Source organism: Augochlora pura, chromosome 8, assembly GCF_028453695.1.
Source record: "Augochlora pura isolate Apur16 chromosome 8, APUR_v2.2.1, whole genome shotgun sequence".
In the NCBI taxonomy this organism is placed as follows: Eukaryota; Metazoa; Arthropoda; class Insecta; order Hymenoptera; family Halictidae; genus Augochlora; species Augochlora pura.
In genome coordinates this window covers 3,013,996-3,033,787 of record NC_135779.1, presented here as the reverse complement: position 1 = coordinate 3,033,787, position 19,792 = coordinate 3,013,996, and the positions used below count along the sequence as shown (strand labels likewise).

The 19,792-nt window shown below is 41.8% G+C and overlaps 4 protein-coding genes across 14 annotated transcripts in view; 2 read left to right on the top strand and 2 right to left on the bottom strand.

The window, feature by feature from the left end:
- Exd (PBX homeobox extradenticle) overlaps positions 1 to 9,442 on the top strand; it is a 57,951-nt gene extending 48,509 nt beyond the window's left edge. For 4 of the 6 annotated variants that reach the window (XM_078189606.1, XM_078189603.1, XM_078189601.1 and 1 more), the window contains exon 8: positions 4,723 to 9,442. In XM_078189606.1, the coding sequence (XP_078045732.1) occupies positions 4,723 to 4,857 (135 nt within the window). In that variant the 3' untranslated portion in view covers positions 4,858 to 9,442. Of the gene's footprint in view, positions 1 to 2,796; positions 4,671 to 4,722 lie in introns of those variants that run through there. The other 2 variants (XM_078189605.1, XM_078189604.1) reach the window with 2 other exon arrangements.
- Positions 9,443 to 11,511: 2,069 nt separating this feature from the next.
- Positions 11,512 to 14,384, bottom strand: Smyd3 (SET and MYND domain containing, class 3). 5 transcript variants are annotated; one of them, XM_078188927.1, is made up of 8 exons: positions 14,244 to 14,384; positions 14,034 to 14,161; positions 13,441 to 13,556; positions 13,094 to 13,335; positions 12,701 to 13,005; positions 12,363 to 12,642; positions 12,115 to 12,277; positions 11,513 to 12,043 (listed from the first exon to the last, which is right to left on the bottom strand). In XM_078188927.1, the coding sequence occupies exons 2-8, from the start codon at positions 14,052 to 14,054 to the stop codon at positions 11,836 to 11,838; spliced, it is 1,335 nt and encodes a 444-aa protein (XP_078045053.1). In that variant the 5' UTR covers positions 14,055 to 14,161; positions 14,244 to 14,384; the 3' UTR covers positions 11,513 to 11,835. The 5 variants fall into 5 exon arrangements, with proteins under 5 accessions (XP_078045056.1, XP_078045055.1, XP_078045054.1 ...); XM_078188930.1 differs by lacking the exon at positions 13,441 to 13,556 and having other exon boundaries at positions 11,512 to 12,043; XM_078188929.1 differs by having other exon boundaries at positions 11,512 to 12,043; positions 12,115 to 12,286; positions 12,381 to 12,642; positions 14,034 to 14,267.
- Positions 14,385 to 14,399: 15 nt separating this feature from the next.
- On the bottom strand, positions 14,400 to 16,664 carry Surf4 (Surfeit locus protein 4). The gene is made up of 3 exons (XM_078188932.1): positions 16,417 to 16,664; positions 15,147 to 15,821; positions 14,400 to 15,064 (listed from the first exon to the last, which is right to left on the bottom strand). Exons 1-3 carry the CDS (start codon positions 16,465 to 16,467, stop codon positions 14,978 to 14,980), a joined length of 813 nt encoding a protein of 270 aa, XP_078045058.1. The 5' UTR covers positions 16,468 to 16,664; the 3' UTR covers positions 14,400 to 14,977.
- An 848-nt stretch (positions 16,665 to 17,512) lies between these two features.
- On the top strand, positions 17,513 to 19,555 carry Mkp-4 (dual specificity protein phosphatase MPK-4). Of its 2 annotated transcripts, none has more exons than XM_078189019.1 (2): positions 17,513 to 17,776; positions 18,072 to 19,555. In XM_078189019.1, the coding sequence occupies exon 2, from the start codon at positions 18,073 to 18,075 to the stop codon at positions 19,123 to 19,125; it is 1,053 nt and encodes a 350-aa protein (XP_078045145.1). In that variant the 5' UTR covers positions 17,513 to 17,776; position 18,072; the 3' UTR covers positions 19,126 to 19,555. The 2 variants fall into 2 exon arrangements, with proteins under 2 accessions (XP_078045145.1, XP_078045144.1); XM_078189018.1 differs by having other exon boundaries at positions 17,513 to 17,872; positions 17,984 to 19,555.
- Positions 19,556 to 19,792: the final 237 nt, after the last annotated feature.

Below are 19,792 nucleotides of genomic sequence, written 5' to 3'. Positions count from 1 at the left end.
TCCATGATATGGTCCCAGCCCACCCCCGCGCGTCTCCGTCCCCGGATCGGCTAAATCGGTGGGGAACGAAAGCGTTCTCTTAGTCAGAGAATCGGTAAATCATTCCGACGTGCAATTTCGCCGGTGTCACGTGGCAAAGAGTGACGTTGGATTAAATTCACGCGAGATCCCGCGAAACACGATCTGCTTCGACTAGCCTCTCTCGGAGCCAGCTTGCTGCTGGATAGCCCTGATGCGCGGATTAAACGTCCCTCTTGTCGATACACCGCGACCGGTTGTCGATACTCTTTTCCACGAATATTGCTGCACGCTACGTTCGTTGCGGAACGCGGCTCCGGCGATAACCGTTTCGATTACGAACCCTTGGGAGCCCGGAATTCTTCAACCCCTTTGAATCCGTCGAAAAATACTCGAATTCGACCCTTTGCTTCTTGGAAACTTTGAAGTCGCGAGTGAAATCTCTACCCGCCTGAAAATTAGGATTTTCCCATCTGTTCTCAGTCTGCGAATCTTCAGCAACCCCGTCCAAAAATAGCTAAAGAATAACGAAACATCCCTGGAGTATTTAAAAAAAATAAATAAAATCATTCCTGGCACGAAGACAGAAACCTCTCTTTTGCAAATACGTTTGAAAAATTAACGTACGATTTTTCTATAAATCCTCAAGCTGTTATTGAAATCCAAACCTTTAGCAACCCCTTTCGATGTGCTAAAATGAAATAGCAATCGATTCAAAGTTCTTACAATGTTCGAAAAAATTATTCGAAAGTCTCTCTGAAAATTGCTGGACAATTTTTCCACTGTCATTATAGTTCGAACGCAGGCATCCCCTCCGAAAAATAATCGCTGAACACCAGGCATCGACTAATTCGCGGCCGAGCAACCCGATCTCTTGCTCGTGTTCTCCGTTGTCGATGCGGTTCCGCAGAAAATTAATTTCGCGGTTGATCCGGTTCACGTGCGCCCTAGGGATAGGTGGGTAGCCCCCGAAATGAAGCGACTAAAATGCATGCTCCCACCTAGCCGGCGCCTCCGCCCGTTTCGTTTTCCGTTCGACCACGTTCAAAGACCGTTTCCCTGTTCGTTGCCGAAGAGGCTGCCCCGTGAAGGAACGGCGTGTCCGTTTCGCGCGTCCTTTCCCAAATTCCGCGTCGAACAATTCGCAACGGACGCGAACAACGATCTCTTCCCCCCCACCCTCGGCGCGACGTACCATCGATTGTCCTATCGGCAACACCAACCCGGAGGATTCCGGTCCAGGAGAGTCCCTCCTGATCCAAGCTCTCGGCCCGTTGGCGATCGGTCGACGATTAGCGGCAGGGAAAAATAATAATCTGGTGGTAACGACGTACGCTCTCGCTGCTGCAGCTGGCACTAACGTTCCCGTAACAAACAATAGAGAAGCGAACGATTCAAACCAATTGCTTGCACGCGATTATACGAGCACACCAAACGATCCCTCCGCTACCTCCGCGTCGGTCGATCTTTCTAACCAGCACACCAACCCTGTCGTCGACCGACACCCATAATCTCCGTACTTACCTCCCACGTTAACTTACTCTCTACCCCATCCCCCATCCCCCTTTTATTTTGTCTCTGGTGTTTCGTTTGTATTTTTTTTTTTTTTTATTTTTAATTACATTCACATCTAGTTGTTGCTCCTCTAATTTTGTTTACTTATCGCCGTTCTAATCGCTGCTGGTTGGTTATACCCGCCCGAGTCTAACACGCGACGAGCAAAGAACTGTGTTTGTTGCAACGGGGAAGAAACGGGTGCCTTTTGTTTCCGGTTCTTGCGTTTTCGCGCGGGAAGATTCGAGGACTCAACGAGAACGTTGCCTTCCTCCGCTACTTTTGTTTAGTTGTTTCCTTAAAGATTTGTATATGTATACATACAGAGAAACAACGGCCGCGCTCTTTCGAGCGCATTTTGTCACAAGCACAGTTCGCAAGCACGGTCCCGACACCTGTATAACACCGTTTACGATTGGTCGTCTGTTCCTTGGTCTCTTCTACTCTCCGTTCACCTAACGACAGGCGACTAAGACTAGCAGTCTAAGAGACGAACCGTCCATTAACTGTCAACCTCCCCCGTTCGATCGAAACACGAGCGCAGTGTTTTAACGCTGTACCTACCGACGATCGCTTAATCGTCTGCTTAGAAAAGAGATATTAAATCCAAATTAATATTTCAATGAATTAAAATTTCAACATCGTTGTTACGATGAGAATTTTTCGAACCTTTTTTTAATCCCGTGGCGATTAAAGCGTTAAAAGCTGAATGTTCATTTGGTTCTCTCAAGTCGTGGACGAGGTATTAAAATTGAACCTATTGTGTCGCTTGAAATGACCGTTCTCGTATTCTTTGTTTTCTGAATTCTCAAAATTATATAGACCCTTTTTCATTAAAAAAGAAAAAACGATTAAATGAACTTCGTTCGAAATCGCATTGCTGTAAAGATGCACGGAGTCTAAATAAATTCAGTCTTATATTTATAAAGCAGTATCACTTACTTTTCGAGCCTGGTAGGTTCAGCGTTAAACCCTTTGCTTACCTCGTGCGTCGGCTCGACGTAATCTCAGCGTCGAGAGACGGTCCATGGAACTTATTCCAACGAGTAAAGAACTCCTAGATTCAACCTGTCTGCATACGAAAAACACTGTCATTTACGAAGTGCTTGCGAGCACTTAGGGGTCGAACGATACTGGGGAGAGGTCAGGATGAACGGTTCGCTCCTCCGAAGGCTGGATCGCGTCGCCTTGTTTGAATTTACTTGAGTTTTTCTCTTGGCACAGATGAAACGAAATTCTTAGAAGGCGACAGAGATAGAAAGAGCGAGAGATAGAGAGAGAGAGAAAGAAAGAAAGAAAGAAAGAAAGAAAGATAGAGAAAGAGAAACGAACAAAATGGAGACGAGCAGACGACGAGAAAATCAGAGTTCGCGCACGCAATTTACGGCACAGACCAGGAGCGAGCGAGCGAGCTTGAGAGAGAGAGAGAGAGAGAGAAAGAGAGACACGGAGAAACTGACCGCATGGGACGATAGTGATCTGGACAGAAACCAGGAGAGATCTAGAGAGAAATATCGAGGTTTAGCGGCTGCTGCTGCTGTCGCGCTAGCAGCGAGACTGTCGTCCTTGCTACGGCTGGCAGAACCGTCCTTGACGATCGTAGATCAATGGGACCGGAGAGGTCGACGAGCCGGCCGGAGGACGTCCACGGTTCGTTGCAACAAGCACAGGTCTCTTTGCCTCGGGGAACCAGGAAGTTTTCGCGCCCCTGGGTCTGTTCGATGGCGGGCGATTACGCTCGTTCGCGTGTCGTAGGCTCCGAACCTCGGTCTCGCTCGTCACGGTCGCCCAGATTCTGGGCCCTAGAAGTCGGAGATCCTCGAGACGCGAGATTTTGCGAAACCGTCGAGGTTCCTGGGGACCGTGGGCCGCCTGCGGGTCAAGGTCTCGCCGAGCGTGCAATAAGATTTCGATAGACAAACCTTCCTATGGCGAGAGAGAGAGAGAGAGAGAGACCATGGGCGGCTCGATCTCCAGGATCGGGAGACGCTCGCTCGATGGACGCATGAGGGCGAAAACGATGCTTCTTCGCTGTGCGTTTACGGCGAACGAGAAACGCTCTGTCTATCCTGTGGACCGTCGTGAAACACGCTCTATCTTCAAAGACCAGTTGCGTCGCGGCCGACCGTGCTAGAAAAGCGGTCGCAGAGTTGGATGGATGATAGATCCTCGGGAGAGAGATAGAGAAAGAGAGAGAGAGAGAGAGAGAGAGAGAGAGAAAGACGTCTTCGTGGCATGCATGGCTGCACGTAGAGTTTAAGTTCATATGTGTGTATACTCTGGTTCTACACAAGTAGTACGTGTGTGCGTTTCATCATTATCTCTCTTGTGTTGATGTTTTGTTATTTTTGCGGGTCGATTGGCTGGGGTACTTTCTTGGGCGAATTTGTTCGGCGAGAGAAAGGTGGGCGCGCGAGAGCAAGAGCGAAAGGCCGTGTGGAAGGTGGAGAGAGGGCGTGAAAGAGGACGGATGGCAGAGACTTCATTATTTAGTTCTTCGTTTGTGCAGAGTTCTAAATTTTTCGCGTAGACAAGTAGAGAATAGGCGCCGGTTCGCTGCATTGGCGGCCACGAATGAAAGGATTTTCGAGTTTGTCGCGGCCGGATTCTGTCGGCCGTGGCCCATTGTAGCCAAGGAATCCTTTCACGCTCGCGACGGGCATCGACGCCGCATCCCGCGGACAAAGCTGATTAATTTTTCCGCGGCGGGTTCGCGACCCGGCCGTCCATTTTCATTCAAATCTCGCCCGCGCGCGGATCTCTTTCCATCGGCATCGGAACACCGCGTTCGCTTCCGCCGCGATTCATCGGTGCTCGCGAACCGGCCGCCGCCGGAAGTCGATGTCCGGGCGCGAGGGCCGGCCGATCCAAGCAGAGCCCCGTGTTCCTCCATGATTTTGTTTCTTGTCCGCGCGCAAACCGCGAGAGAGAGAACAACAGTCTGCGCAGAGATAGCAAAAGCAGCGCGTAAACGAAAGATATGTTATATTGTTTCTTCGAGTCGAAGGCGAGGCTAGCGACGAATGACGCGCTATTTTGTCGCCACCTGCAGGGGATAAAGACAGAGGGCTAACAAAAAAAAAAAAAATAAAAACAAATCAATAGCAAACAAAAGAAAAATCGCAAAACAAAAAAACAAATGCTACGCAGGGCAAGGCTTTGGCTGGGGGGCCAGGCGCGACGGGATGGATGCAACAGCGCGAGGCGGTGCCGGAGTTTCCGCCGCTCCACGATTCAGCGGACTCTGATTCCGACCGAGAAAACGAGAAACGGCCGCGCGTCTAAACGCGTTTACATTTTTGGAATGCGCGGGCTAGCACGGTGACGAAACCTAAGTAGAGAGGAGACAATGCCTGGCGTGAGCAAATACCGGACTCAGAAACGACAAAACAATATACAGAATAAAGTTAACCGAGCTGAAACAAAGGTATACCGTCGACAGTGACGACAGGAGGCAACGTAACACACACACACACACACACACCCACGTACACGTACACACCGTCACACGCGTGCTACTTTCTACACTTTGTACACAGTGAGACACGCAAAAGAAAAAGATAGACACGTATACACGCGATTATACGTACACACGTATACACGCGCACCTCCGAGCCACACACAAGGAGATATAAAATGTTCGTTGGTGTTCCTACGATAAATAGTAAACGTTAGTTTCCGGTTTTCGAACATTTTTTCTCTTTTTCCGTCGAGGGAAGGGGCAAGCAGCCGACGGCGGCCATGTTGGAAAACGGCGTGGTCCACCTGCGATTTTCAAGCGTAAATCACCGGCTCCCGGGTCGACCGATCGGAAATCCGTTCGACGGATCGGCTTCGCGGGGAGTGAACTTTTTCTTTCGTAGTCCATTTTCTTGCTTGCCCTTTGACCTCGATGCTTAATCTTGCCTTATCGAGTGATCGTACACCTCGCGTGACGTATGTACGACGGATCTGATTACGAGCGTAAAACAGGAAGAGGAGAATAGTAAGAGGAAAGTGGTAAGAACGAGTGAGTGAGAGAGAAAGCGAGAAAGAGAGAGAGGGAGAGAAAGAGTGCGAAGGAGAGAGTGGAAATAAAAGGTACGGCGTACGATGGAAAATCCGTAGGCCTATGCGATCCCCTAAACGAGAACGCGTAGGCGCTGGCTTCTCTTTTTAAGACAATATGAACGGCGTACAGGCGCCTGGCTAAGGAGAGAGAGGGAGAGAGCGTACACTAATCAACTATTTTTTACTTTTACATACGTTGTTACACACACACACACAGACAGTACACACGTATAAATAGTTTTATAGCTTGTACAGATCATTTGATTCTTTTTTCCCTCCACTGTTTCCTCCCACCGTCTGTTTATTACTTTTCTTCGCGTTCTCGCCACGATTTGATTTTCTGGAGACAACCCGACATCGTTTTGCAACGATCCTTGACGGGGAGAGATCGTGTTGTGTATCCTTCCGCTGCAATTGTATACATATAACGTGACATACACACACACACATTCTTGCGTAGCGTAACTTTGATTGCTGGGCACGGATTATAAATGAACGCGGCATATATACAAATATAAATATATATATTATATATATAACTATATATACATATACACATATATATTTTTGTAACGTTTTAACGTTATCCTTGTTCGAGACTCGCGAAACGGGAGATACTTATTGCGTCAAGGAAACTTGTACTTTGTCGTTGCAGGCTTCGATCACCGATATCATTTCTTTCTATTCCCTTTTTCGTTTTCGTTCACCACGTTTCTTTTTTTTCTTTTTTTTTTGTATCTCTTTATATTTGGAAATCTAATCTCCCAGCACGGGTGTATCGTGTAATGCTAGCGAATGTGTTCCCTTACGTTCGATCTATTATGGTGTTTAAGTTCCGAGTTTCTTTCCGTTTAAGTTCTAGCTTCGACCTGCACACGTTGCAGCGTCTCACGTTTGCGTGCTGATTTGTTCGCAATCGTTTCGACGCGAGGACACCGTTCGTTCGTTCGTTCGTTCGTTTATTCGTTCGTTCTCTTCTTTCCGCACGAACCGACCGTTTTCCTCACGCAGACAATTTATTTATTTCGGATCGGCGTGTGTCCTCGTTTGAATGAAGCGAGAGCATCGTAATAATCCTTTGTCACGTTGGAGAATTGTGTGCATGATTGTACCCACGAGCGAGCCGAGTGAAACCGACGTCGAAAAAAACCCCTTCTCGATTCTCTTTCTTTTCCTCCACAAACCGCCCCTCCTTGTTTTGTAAACCGACGGTTCAGCACGAGCTCTTATTAAACATTCGTTCTCCCCCACCATGCCTTTTCTGTTTCTGTTCAATCTCATCCACCCACACACGCGGCGTCGAATCCAGAGCCATCGGTCCCGCGAACTTTCTTCTTTCGAGGCGAGATCACGGGGGGGAAAATTAACCCTCGCGTTCCCATTAAAAAAAATCTTGCATTGGAATTCCTTTCGTAACATTGCGCTACGTAAGGAATTTCCTCGGATTTTAAAGAAATTTATTCGACTTATTTCTTTCGTTGAAAGTCTGAATTTTAATTTTTTATACCGTTGTAAATCTGGAATTTCTAAGAAATTTCAATATGCAACGTAATACTCTCGGTTATAGCAAATCTAATTTCGCTGAGAATAAACGATCGGGGATCGGTCCTTAACGATATCCACCGATTCTCGCTGGATTCGACACTCGAGATATACGATTGCGCCTGTCTACCCTTAGTTGGTCGTGCGTACGTAGGTACATATGTATTGTGTGTACGTCTGTACATGTGTACGAGAAAGAAGAGAAATATCTATATAGATATATATATTCTATACTTTCGTATCTGTATAACCCTCGTATGGATCACCATCGCGATGACATAACAACTCCTCACCCGGAGCGGAGACCTAGACGATTGCGTGGAAATGGTTCCGAACAAGTTTTCTGTCGACCGTACGCGTGCGTGGACGAACAGTCGCCGGCAAAGATCCTTATCACGTAGACTGCGGATGTTGCTCGATCGGAAACGCCGAAATTAAGATCGCGATTTTACCGTGAATCGTTTGAATCTACGAACGACATAAAAAGTAAGCGAAATTGCAAAATGACACATCGAGACGAGCGAGTCGTGCAATTACTATTCGAAATAGTAAACTTTTATATAACGTTTGATTTATGATCGAGTTCAATTTATGATCATGTTCGATTTATAATCGCGTTCGATTTATTATCGTCGAGGATCACGAATATCTATCCCTAAAATAAAATTAATCGACTGTTGAAACAGTTCAGATTCCCGCGGAAAATATTTCGTATATTTCGAGAAACTCGTCGTCGCAACGAACGAACTGCCGCGTCCCGCAGTAAAGAGACGCTCATTTAGCAGGAAGATCCGCAGTCTAATTAAGAATCGCGGGACTGGAGGCGGTCTCGCGCCCCGATGGGACTAACGAAAGAGAGGTCGTGTCCCCCCCGACCCTTTTCCGCTCGACTGTTCGGCGCCCACGCTCGCGTACACGGCCGGTGCTGTTTGCTTTCAGGAGCTGTCGCCTTGAAATACTTAGAGGAATCGCACAGAGGACAGAAATCGCAAATCAGACAATTAACCGAGATTCGTTGCGATGTAGGAGCGCGTTAAAGAGCGTCGCGCGCAAGCCCCCACGATCTATCGTGAGCATGCTCTCGCGCAATCCGATCACCTCACTATCTGTGATCCGAGGCTCGCCCCTAGACCAAGGGGGCGGGTAATACGAACTAAAATAAACAAAACAAACAAACTATGCAACAAAGAAAAAAAAACAGAAAAACGAAAAAGAAAATCGATAATTAAGCTAATTAACTTTATTGTAATGTGTATACTCGTTCTCCGCGCGAGCTCGCTGATACACGGTTCAACGACGAGCCTATCTCTCTCTCTCTCTCTCTCTCTCTCTGTCCTTTTCTCTTTCTCTCACTCACTCTCTCTCTCTCTCTCTCTTTCTCTCTGTATCTCTTTCTATGTACCTCTCTCTGTCTCTTCCTCGGAGTGTGTGGCTGTACCGATGGCTTTCAACGAGGAATCGCGCGAAGAGAAGAAGCCCGCGATACGAAAACTTTTCGCTCTTCTCGCATCTCTTTCCTCTCGCACTTTCTCTTCCCATTCGACCCGAAGCGATTTAATTACCTCCTCCCCGGTGCTCCTTCTTTCCTTCGTATCCCTGCCGATTCCCGTATTCCCGATTTCTCCTCTCAGTCCGTTCGTCCCCCGTCCCGTGGAGCCTCCCTTCCTAGCGGCCGTTAACCGAGAATTTCGATTCGGAGAACGCGATGGGAAAGAGAAAGATAAAGAGAGAAGGAGAGAGAGAGGAGAAAATAGAGAGAGAGAGAGAGAAGGGTAGGGGGGAGAGAGAAGACGACGGACAGCGTGCGTTCTTTTTCGAAAATGGTGCGCGCCACACAATGGGAGAGAAACGATGTAGGGATTAAGAGGGAAAGAGTTTGAACGAACGGGAAACAGAACAGAAACGAAGCAATGGTCCTGCGACACAACACTAATGTATACGATTTTTCAACATGGAAATATTATATATTGTAGCTATACATATAGAAGTATATAAAAGAGAATAGTACATAGGCAAGAAAAAAAAACTGTAACGGCTAAGTACATCACTGTAACGACGATGCTAATTAGTAGGACGAAAATTTATTTTATTATCATTGTCGCTATTAAATATTACTATTATTTTATTATTATTATTATTATTATTATTTTTATTATTACTATTATTATCGACGTTACGACTATTATTATTAATATTATTATTACTATTATTATTGACGTTACGACTATTATTATTATTATTATTATTAATAATATTAATATTATTATTATTATTGGTATTTGCGGTGTCCCGCACTGCAATTGTATTATTGTCACATCGACGACGATTATTAATATTACGAACGTATGGGAATTTATTGATCGCGTCCGTTCGTTGAACCTGTTTTACTTTTCTCTTTTAAGGAAAGACGATAGTCGATCGAACACTAGGCGATTTCCGTCGATTTATTACTATTATTACCGAACGAACGATTTGTCGACGAGATTTGTTCGAAATGAATTGCGGATCTCGACGATTTCTTAGTTAGCACGTAGGCGGAAAAAGAAAAGATATCCATTTATTGTATAAACGAAGGCGCGGCGAAGATGAGAATTACGAGTATCCTCCGAAAGATTAGGTGATTAAATTCTGTTGTTAAATAATATGTCGCGGGCGGAACGATCGACTGAGGATCGTCCATTGAGGACAGTTCTCTTAATACACCGTGCGCGACGATTATTCTTCTGTCCGTCTTTTGTTCGCGTTGTCCTCGAACGCGGAATTTTCCTTGACGTTACTCCGGCTATTTGAATGCTATCAAGATCGAGACGAGACGATACCAGACGATACGGGACGATATAGGGCAATGCGAGGCGATACGAAAGAAATCGGGACGCCAGACAAGACGAGACGCGTGACCAGACAAGACGAGACGCGTGACCAGACAGACCGAGTTTCCCCGTTTGATCTCAAAGGCCGATCCTCAGCCGATCTTTTCCGTCGTCCATGCGACCAGTACAAGTGCGTTCGGCACAGCTAGTATACGAGAAAAGAGCGCCTGGAGTTCGCTGTGAGCGCGCCTTCAGGTGACCCCTTATTAAGCTCTACCTAACATTTAATAAAAGAAATGAAAACGAGTCAAAAGAAAATACGAGAGAGAGATGTCGACTAAGTGACGATAATGAGAAACGGGCGTAAACGAGAAGAAATAAGGAACGAAAGAAATGAAAGAATAAGAAATAACGTTTAACATTTATGGATACACACGATATTAAGATATTATATATTCATATTCCTCCTCGCTCCCCTATCCGCTCGATCCTTTTATCTCCGATCGTCCACCGTTTTCCGTTTTCAGGATAAAACCGGCGCGCGAGACGCGAAAACGTGTTTTAAAAACAAAAAAAATAGAAGCGAAACGAAAAACAAACGCAATTCGGCCGTGATGGATTTTTCGCGCGTGGCGCGAACCGCCCCCGCGCCTGGTTTCACCACGATTAACTGCATTTATTGTTTCTTCTCACCCCGTTGAGCGAGGTTTCAACTTGCTTTTCTTGCGTATTTCACGAGGAGCGCGCGACTTTTTATACATGATAAACGACCGTAAATCGTTCGAGCGACGCGTTAACTCGAGTCAGAAATTCTCGTTGGATCAACGGAGATACCCCCCGGTAGATCGCGAAGCTCGTGGATCAAGTCGCACGCCGGCTTGGCCCGCGAGGGCAGATTTTTTTAGTCGCAAATATTCCCCGAACAAGCTCGCTCCCCGTCTTTGGGGAGGGGCGAGCGCAGAAAAGAAAAAAAAATAAGAAAGATGTTACATATATTCTTCGACGAAACGAAAAGGAAGTTGAAGTCACGTCTCGATGCGCGCGACAGTATACCACAGAAATCATTGTATCGACTAAAATCATGGTAAACCTAATAAAACGCTCAGAAATAATATCAGTTCCATCGATATCGAGTGTTTCTCTCTCTGTTGCTAGCTAGTAAGGAAAACCCCTTTCCGCATCTTTTTGTTCGCTCCTTGAACTCTGATACTATTTGAAATAAAAATCGTTTTCAAGTAATCTCCTTGCGTTTCATTCCCCGCCATCCGGGATATTATAAGATCTCGAATTGGAATCGAGAAATCAGTAATTGTAAGTAATTCTATAATTATAGAATGATAATCGGACATTGTGATAATAAAACATTTTTGTATTATTTCAAAGTACATATAATTATTTCATTTTCCTACCTCGGAGCAATCTTTGTACTTTGAAAGTGGCGCCATTTGTGACAGTTGCGCGGCAAGCGGTGAAATTTTGAACTAGAGTTACGGGGGACCGTACAGCGCCAAAACACGTGGTGAGAAAACGCTGAAACTGTTAGCCAAAAAAAGTGGCTCCGACAATTACTGCCCTTGATGATTCAGTAGCGCCATCTATGGGCCAGGATAGAGACTACAATTATTATCTACGGATAATTTTGGCAAACAGTTCGAGCGTTTTCTCACTACATGCTTTGGCGTTGTACGAACGTTGTTCTAGTTCGCAATCTCGTCGCAATAGGCGTTGCTCGTGACAAACGGCGCATTTTCAACTTTTAAATATTGCTCCAAGAAACATAGAACACGTAATAGATATATGTATTTTTAAATAACACAAATTATTTATTATCACAATTACTGATTATCGATTTATCAACATTTTAAACTTCTTCCATGACAGCTTGATGAAGTAATGGTTTTAAATTCTCGCGTACCAAGGTATGCTTTTCTCCATGTGTTATCAATAGTACAGACTTAGCTCTTTTCAAAGCTTCCAAAGCCTGTTTCGATTTCTCAAGATACAATTGAATTTTTCCCATCATGAGATACAGTATTCCGGTCAATGGATGAATTTCGCCGTAATACGTTCTAAAACAAAAATTACGGATACTAGTTTTTATTTACGAAACGAATCGATCTAAATCACTGATGTATCTTACAAATAGCCATTAATAAGTCTTTTCGCATAAGATTCAGCTTCCTCCCAATGTTGCAAACTTATGGCAGAATCAAAGGCAGTTTGTAGGGTCTGCACATGTTGCACATTTAGCGGATGTAGGACACCCTCTTGCTTTTTTAGACACACCTTGCTTACGTCCAAGTCTGAATTTTCTAATAAGAAAAATATGCTTTACGATCGGTCGGGATTGCTAACCTAATGGTCAATTACTAATTTTGAAAAGGATACAGGCCATATCCTTCATACTTTGCAAATGATAGGCGGTGAACTCGGATACCTCGTCAAACGTTTCTTTAAATTTATCTGGGAACATTGTTCTGCAACTTTCGCATATGCCTGCATCGGGTGAACAAGGATGCATGCAAGATTTGTTTGAGCACATTACAGCCATAGCTGTCAGTTCTGGTTCTTCGCATCTTTTACAGTTACACCAAAAGTAATAGGAATTCTGAAGCTCTGTTCGTCTATCTTTTGTCGTTTTTAGTACATCAATGTATGACAGTCTTATCTACAGATATATATGATTAAAATTCAATGAATAGTTTATAAAAGAGAAAGATTTCTACCTGAGTCCAATCCAAACAAGGAAGATCTTGTATTGTTCTAATAATTATGGTGGTTCCTTCAAAAGTAGCTACAGCATTTGGTAAACAACTATGATCAATAATAGAAGGTCCTAAATAAATTCCAACGCCGATACTGTTCATATCCAGATCAAATATATTAAATGAATTAATACAAATTCTGCCATAGATAGCCATTAATTCAACACTGCTTGGCATAGATTCATTCTCAAATAATTCATTCAAAATGTTATACAGGCACATGAAATGTTCCATTCTTTTCTCATCTTTTTTTATGTCTGTATAATCTGATGAAACAAGGGAGTTAATGATATTAATAAAGGAAAATGGAGCAGATATTTCTGATCTTATCTGTTATTACTAATGTATACTTACGTGACATTAAGTCCTTGAATTTTCTGTAACTTTTTTCAGTGTAGTATCCAGTCTCGTCACCTCCACCTCGATTTAGCTTTATGATTATACGTGTCATAAGACGTGCCATATCTGGTACAATTTTCGGTAAGACTTTTTTCAATTTTGGACATTCTGTTTTGTGTATGGACCAAGCATCTTGTTGACAGGAACGATCGCAGTAATAAACGCATTGACAGGCAGAACATTTTGAAACTTTACCGCTAAAACATACAAATATAAATCAAAATATCGTAAAAATTTTACAATGATAAGAAATATTCGTTGGATAAATGCCGCTACATTTTCCTTCATTTATTTAAGTATACCTTTTTAAACAATAGTCGCATCGACTAGACTTATGTTTTGAACTAAGAACAAAAGCAAATGGTTTCGCGGTAAGAATAGTTGTTCCCTTCTTTATGGAATTCTCACACTCGTTCATCTTTTATAGAAAATTATAAACAAAAGAAACAAATATCAAATCGTTAAAAAATTACATGATGTAATCGTAAGAAAGATACGAAGAAAAGAAGTTTAGTCAAAAATTCAAGCGTTGGTTTCTTTCGTAAACAGATTAACAATTCTTTTGTCAATGATTTTGTGTATTAAAATTTCAATTTAGATGAAACAATCAATTATACTTTATAGACAATAGTAAAAATTAAAGTATAGTACATACGACGCGGCTGGTATTAAAACATAACCTACATGAGTTAATTCACCGCTACTACAAGTTTTCGTTATCGATTTATTTTATGGAATTAATTAAAAAACAAACGACTATTTCTGTTATTTTAATAATCACAAATGAATCTATAAAATAATTCATATAACGATAGCTAGTTGTCGCTAGGTACAATAATTAACAAAGTAATGGACGCCAAGTAGTAATTGAGAATAATAACATAATTTTAAATACCTTTGAAAACAGTAATCGCATCTATCTTTGCGATACGATGACCGCAAAACGTACGCATAAGGTTTCGCAGTCAAAATAGTTGTTCCTTTCTCGATAGGTGGCCTTTTGTATCCATTTTTTATTCTCATCTTTGTTGAAAATTATATATTAAATAAAATTTTAGTATTTATAAACTAAATGCCAGACAGTGTAACAGAACGTCATACATACAATGTAAACGAATTTAGTTGTTCGCTACTCCGATCGCGTAAGTTCACCTGCAGCCTATTTTGAGATCAGTTTATTTTAGAAAATCTAATTATGGGAAGGATCTATATTTGGTAATTAATAGTAATTATTTGTCTAGAGAGAACTACCAACGAAAAGTCTGAAAAGGAACATTTATTTACAATAATTTAATCGTATAAAAATCTTGAAAACTTTTCATTACTCTATCTTCTATAAATTTAATCATTTAATGTCGTACTTTTTTTATGGAAGAATACACTGACTCGTTATAATCGTACTTGTAGATCCATATAGGATCACCGATCAAAAATTGAAGAGTAAAATTAAAAACACACAGATAAAATATATTTTGTTCTCGTTCGTAAACGCAGTGTCTTATGTACAAGGCCGTTCTCCGTAATATAAATTAGTCTTGGCATTGTCTTCTTTCTGTTTGTGTCTTAAACATTAATCTTACTATCCTGAAATTTCTTCTGTTTCTTTCTGTAATTCCATGTATTTGAACGTAAGACATCTTAAAGTACATAACAATACCTCAGCAATGCCTTTATCTGAATTAAACAAGTCACAATCGTGTACATTACAGATTTCATCCAAAAGAATCGGTAAACTTATTGTAAATTCGGTTGAGCGTAGAAAGGAATAGGAATGGGAGACTTTTTTACTGAATGATTCTGACAAAGTAATGATACGTATTCGGGCGACGTTGTGACCGTTTACCACTCTTTCTTATGCTCATCCATCGATACACCTCCGGGTCCTAACGATACTATCATTAAAAGGCCACCGATCACCGACAATGTCTGCAAACAAGTAGAACAGTGTTAAACGAAAGTATAATGGAACAAATGTGAAATAGATGCGACAAAACATAGGAGAAATTACCTGAAAGAAGTCATATTTGAGGAAATCCCTAAGAGCTTTGTGTTCTGGAATGGACCACCATGCATTGTGGTAGAGATTAAGCGCGGATAATAGCACCACAAGCAACAGCGCACTGAGTTTGGTTTTGTATCCGATAGTCACGAATACCATCAAAATACTTCCAAGGATATCTTGCATTATTTGAAGGAACGATATTTCAATGCGAATTAAAGTCGTAAACATAAATGCCAACAAAATTCTGCCAGCCAATTGAAGTAAATTCTTAGGCTTATTGTCTCCAAGACGTGGTACACCAGCAAACAATGATCTTCCTTCAACTCTTGATTCGGCAAGAACAAGGAGAAGAGCACCTATGAGTGCTAAGTTTCTGAACAGGAAAGTTACATCCAGTATAATGTTATAAGCTAATGTTTGCAGGACGACTATGAAGAACAGGATTCCGCAGGCAATGCTGACTTTCCATCTTCCAATAACCATCACACAACCTCCGAGCTGTCCGATTAAATTAATCAAGACGAATATTGTAGCTAGGAAACTACCGCAGCCCCATGTGTTATCCATGAACTGTCTTTGCTCCGACCATTGAAACCACATTCTCAATCCATCTTCCAAAAATGTGGCTATGAGGCAAACCCTCGCCAAGGTTGGCAATATGTGTTTTCCATTGCGAATTACCTATTGCATAAAAAATATACAATAAATAAAACAATATGGAAATATAGGAATGATATTTTAAAGTAGGTCTGTGAAAGTGTACCAGAAACGTACCCATAAAAAGGGAGAAAAGCATCAGAAGAGAAAGTAAATAACGATTATGGTTTATATCTCACGAATATGTTAAAAAATTTCTATTAGTTCGAAAAGAGAATAAAATTACATAAGGAGAAATAATATCGCTCCATTAATTGAATTATTACAGTCGTTCGAAAATGACTGAAGAAACGGGAGCTACAACGATTATTTGCGGCACATATTCTATCATCGTGACAGTGCATAACCTTTAATTTTTTCACTTATAATTTACAGTATAAGGATGTTTACAATGCGTGATAACGATATAAAATGCGCGAGGAGATGAATGATTAAAGAGAAAACCGATTCGAAATGAAATATGGAATGTATATAGGTGATCCTGCCGCGATGACGTTGACAGGAGTACACCTGTGTTCCTACAGGATTTCTGCTGGTATTCTTAACAAGAATTACTATGCTGAAACAGCACGACCGACTAAACAAGAAAGAAATTAAGCGGAACCGTTTGAAAATTCACCTGGTCTGCGATTTCCTCTGCTTTCGAGATTACCTCCTGCGAGATCAGCATCTTGTTTTATTCAAAAATCAAAAAATAACCCATTCACTCACGTATACACACGTGCGCGCACGCAAGTGGACCCGATAGAATAGTTGAGCAGATAGAGACAGAGGAATAAAGATGGAGAGAGGGAGAAATTTAGAGAAACACGGGACTGGTGGGCGCCGTAGCTTGGCAAGACTGTACGAGCAATATTCTTGCGACTCTTCCGTATGATGTGGAGATTGGACTACGCGTCACTTCCGGCATACGTGGTCGCACAATATGTTCCGTAATCTTTTCGAAAGTACATACGCGCATTGTCGCTCAAAACTGTGTGGGACACACTTTCTTTGTTACAATTATATATGTGCACGTGACCGTGAAAACGTCTACTAAATATACAATGATTAGTTCCACAGTTTATTTTTCATGGTATCAGCCTATGTACATTACCAATTGTACAATTAAATATCTCGCGCGTAATGGTACATATGGAATAATTAAGTCCCTCTTTATCTTTTTTTCAATCTCTGTATGTACTTAGATAAAATTAGTATAGATGGTGATAACAATAAATCTGCAAGTCATAAAATGACACAAAAGTATAGTTTGTTTTTTGTTTCGAATTATGTTTGAAAGAATGTAATACTTCGAGTGACGATATAGAATGCGCATAGAATACGAATTTTAATCATGTCTGTGGTTGTTCTAAAATAATTATATGCAATCATTAGACCTAACTCCTACAGCTATAGGTATTTTATGTATTCAAATTTAGACGCATTAACGAACTTTGGTATCAGCGTGAATGCAATGATTACGAAACATTATCTTGCTATCTATATTGTTTTCCTTAAGATTGTTTCTATTGGAATCTAAATAGCGACTAACTGAATTACTTAATAAGAACCTAGTGAAACTGATACAGTTTTAAACACCGTTTCTCAATCGGAAGATAATATGCGAAAGCATTACGGTGATGATTTCGATTTTTGTTTTGAAAATAGTGTCATAAAAAATACGAACGGCGGTCGATGGCATTGTAGCGCCATCGTGACCACGTGCCAATAACTATAACTAAGGACTTCGTTCCGAAGCTCCGTTTTGTGAACGTGAAAATATTCTGTTGTTTACCGTATTATGTTTACTAAAAACAAGCTGACATACGTTTCTCATAAAATAGAAACATTTAGAATATGTGAACTGAATATATCAAAAGCTTTCTTACCGTAACATTATACACAGTTATTCTTTCAGGCAAATATGTTTGATAACAGCTTACTGTCGAGCAACGCTTTTACCGTAATTCTTTTTTGATTCACGGTACTTCTTCGAGGTAATAAAAAATTAATATGCACTTAGTGCATGTCTTGTAAATAGATCCTCAAATTTTGGATATCCTACCTTCGTGCAGGGGCTAATCTATTGTTTGGCAAGTTTATTTATTCATTTTTTAGAAATTCTATTAGTCAAATTGAGTTGTAATTATTGATTACGTAAACAGCAGTTGTATCTTTATCGACGACTTGTTGTCTCGTTGCAGTTTTTACTCAGAAATGGAAATTATTTACAACTTGACCTAACATTTAAGGTTAAGGACACACGTTTCGTAGCTTTATGTCTCCTTCCAGGATGACTGATATGGCAGATACGGCAGCTCACGGGCTGCGCAGAGAAGACTTCACGCCAGGTCCACCCAGTTACAGCGAAGTCTATCCTGGTCTATATCTTGGAAATCTTTCAGCTGCTACGGATATTGAATGGCTGAGAGAAACGAAGATAAACTACATACTTACAGTAGATTCTTGTCCAATACCACGTCAGATTCCAGAGCTTCTATCTGATTTAACTGTCAAGTATATTCAAATTACTGATATGCCACGCGAAGATCTTCTTACTCACTTTGGAGAATCTTACGAGTTCATAAATCATGCTCTAGAATCTAATAGCAGAATATTAGTGCATTGCTATCTCGGTATCTCCAGATCAGCCACATTGGTAATAGCTTATTTGATGAAAAAATACAAGAAAAGTTACTGTGACGCGTTTGAGGTCGTCAGAGAAAAGAGACCCGTAATTGGACCGAATCGTGGTTTTGTAGCCCAGCTGAAACTGTACGAAGACATGGGCTTTGAGATAGATAGTACCAGCGTACGGTTCAAAATGTATAAACTGCAAATCGCAGCGGACAAGGTCCGGAAAGCGAAGATCTTACCGCAGGACTGTATGAATCTGGTGAGACCAGATCCAGCGCTTGCTACGGTTCATCCAGAACCTACAGTCTATCGTTGCAAGAAGTGCCGGCGAATAGTCGCCAGTGCCAGCAACATCTTGCCACACGTACCAAAGGAGCAACAGGTATGGAGGCATATAAGTACAAAGAGGACATCCAAACAATCAAAAGCTGTTCACGAGCCTTTGGAGCTACCACAGAAGGACGAGAACGAGCCGGTAGAGTTTTGCACGAAAATTTTGTTCGTCGAACCAATGGCTTGGATGCCGGATATAACGCATAAAGTCGACGGAAAACTGAATTGCCCCAAATGCAAGACAAAACTGGGCTCTTTCAGTTGGATATCGGGCAATCAATGTCCATGCGGCAGCAAAATAGCCCCCGCGTTTTATCTGGTTCCTTCCAAGGTAGATTGGAGCAATGCCGTGCAAAACGTACAAGTAACTGTATAGTGCTAGAAATGTATTTGTATATTTAAGAACTTTTGGACGGACGATTAACATATATGTATAAGAACAGATTTTTGGAACCTTTTTACGTGGGATATCGTAGCTTGTTTAATGTCGCCAGAGACGCACGTGTCTGACCAATGCGTCTGAAAAAATTGGTATTCTAATTTTGATGTGCCAATGTTAAACGCTGTCCATAAAGGAGACTCAGAGTTCTCCGACTGCAACGTTAATTGCCGCAACGCAGAAACGACCCGTTCTTCCGCAATTTCATTTTTCTATTCATATACAATACGTAATTCCTTTTGTCTACTACCGTATTCAGCGTAACGCCAACGTGTGTACAACGTGTTATAATCATTTCCGTAGCATTAGAGTACCATTTGCTGTATATGTATACTTCTTGTATCGATAACATAATATATTTACGATTTCTACCATTTATTAATTTATATCAGTTCTACAAAATAACTTTCTCTAGAATTACTCTTTTTTTACCCTGTATTCGATGCTTAAACTCTAACGTTGCATGCAATTGCGATCGATTGGTCCTTCGTGCTCCGTCATCCTTCCGCATAGTCGAACTGAAAGCTTTGGTATTCAATCTAGCTAGATCCACGGTTGTAAGGCGAAGCCACGCAAGCTACAATCTTTTCAACCTCTCTACATG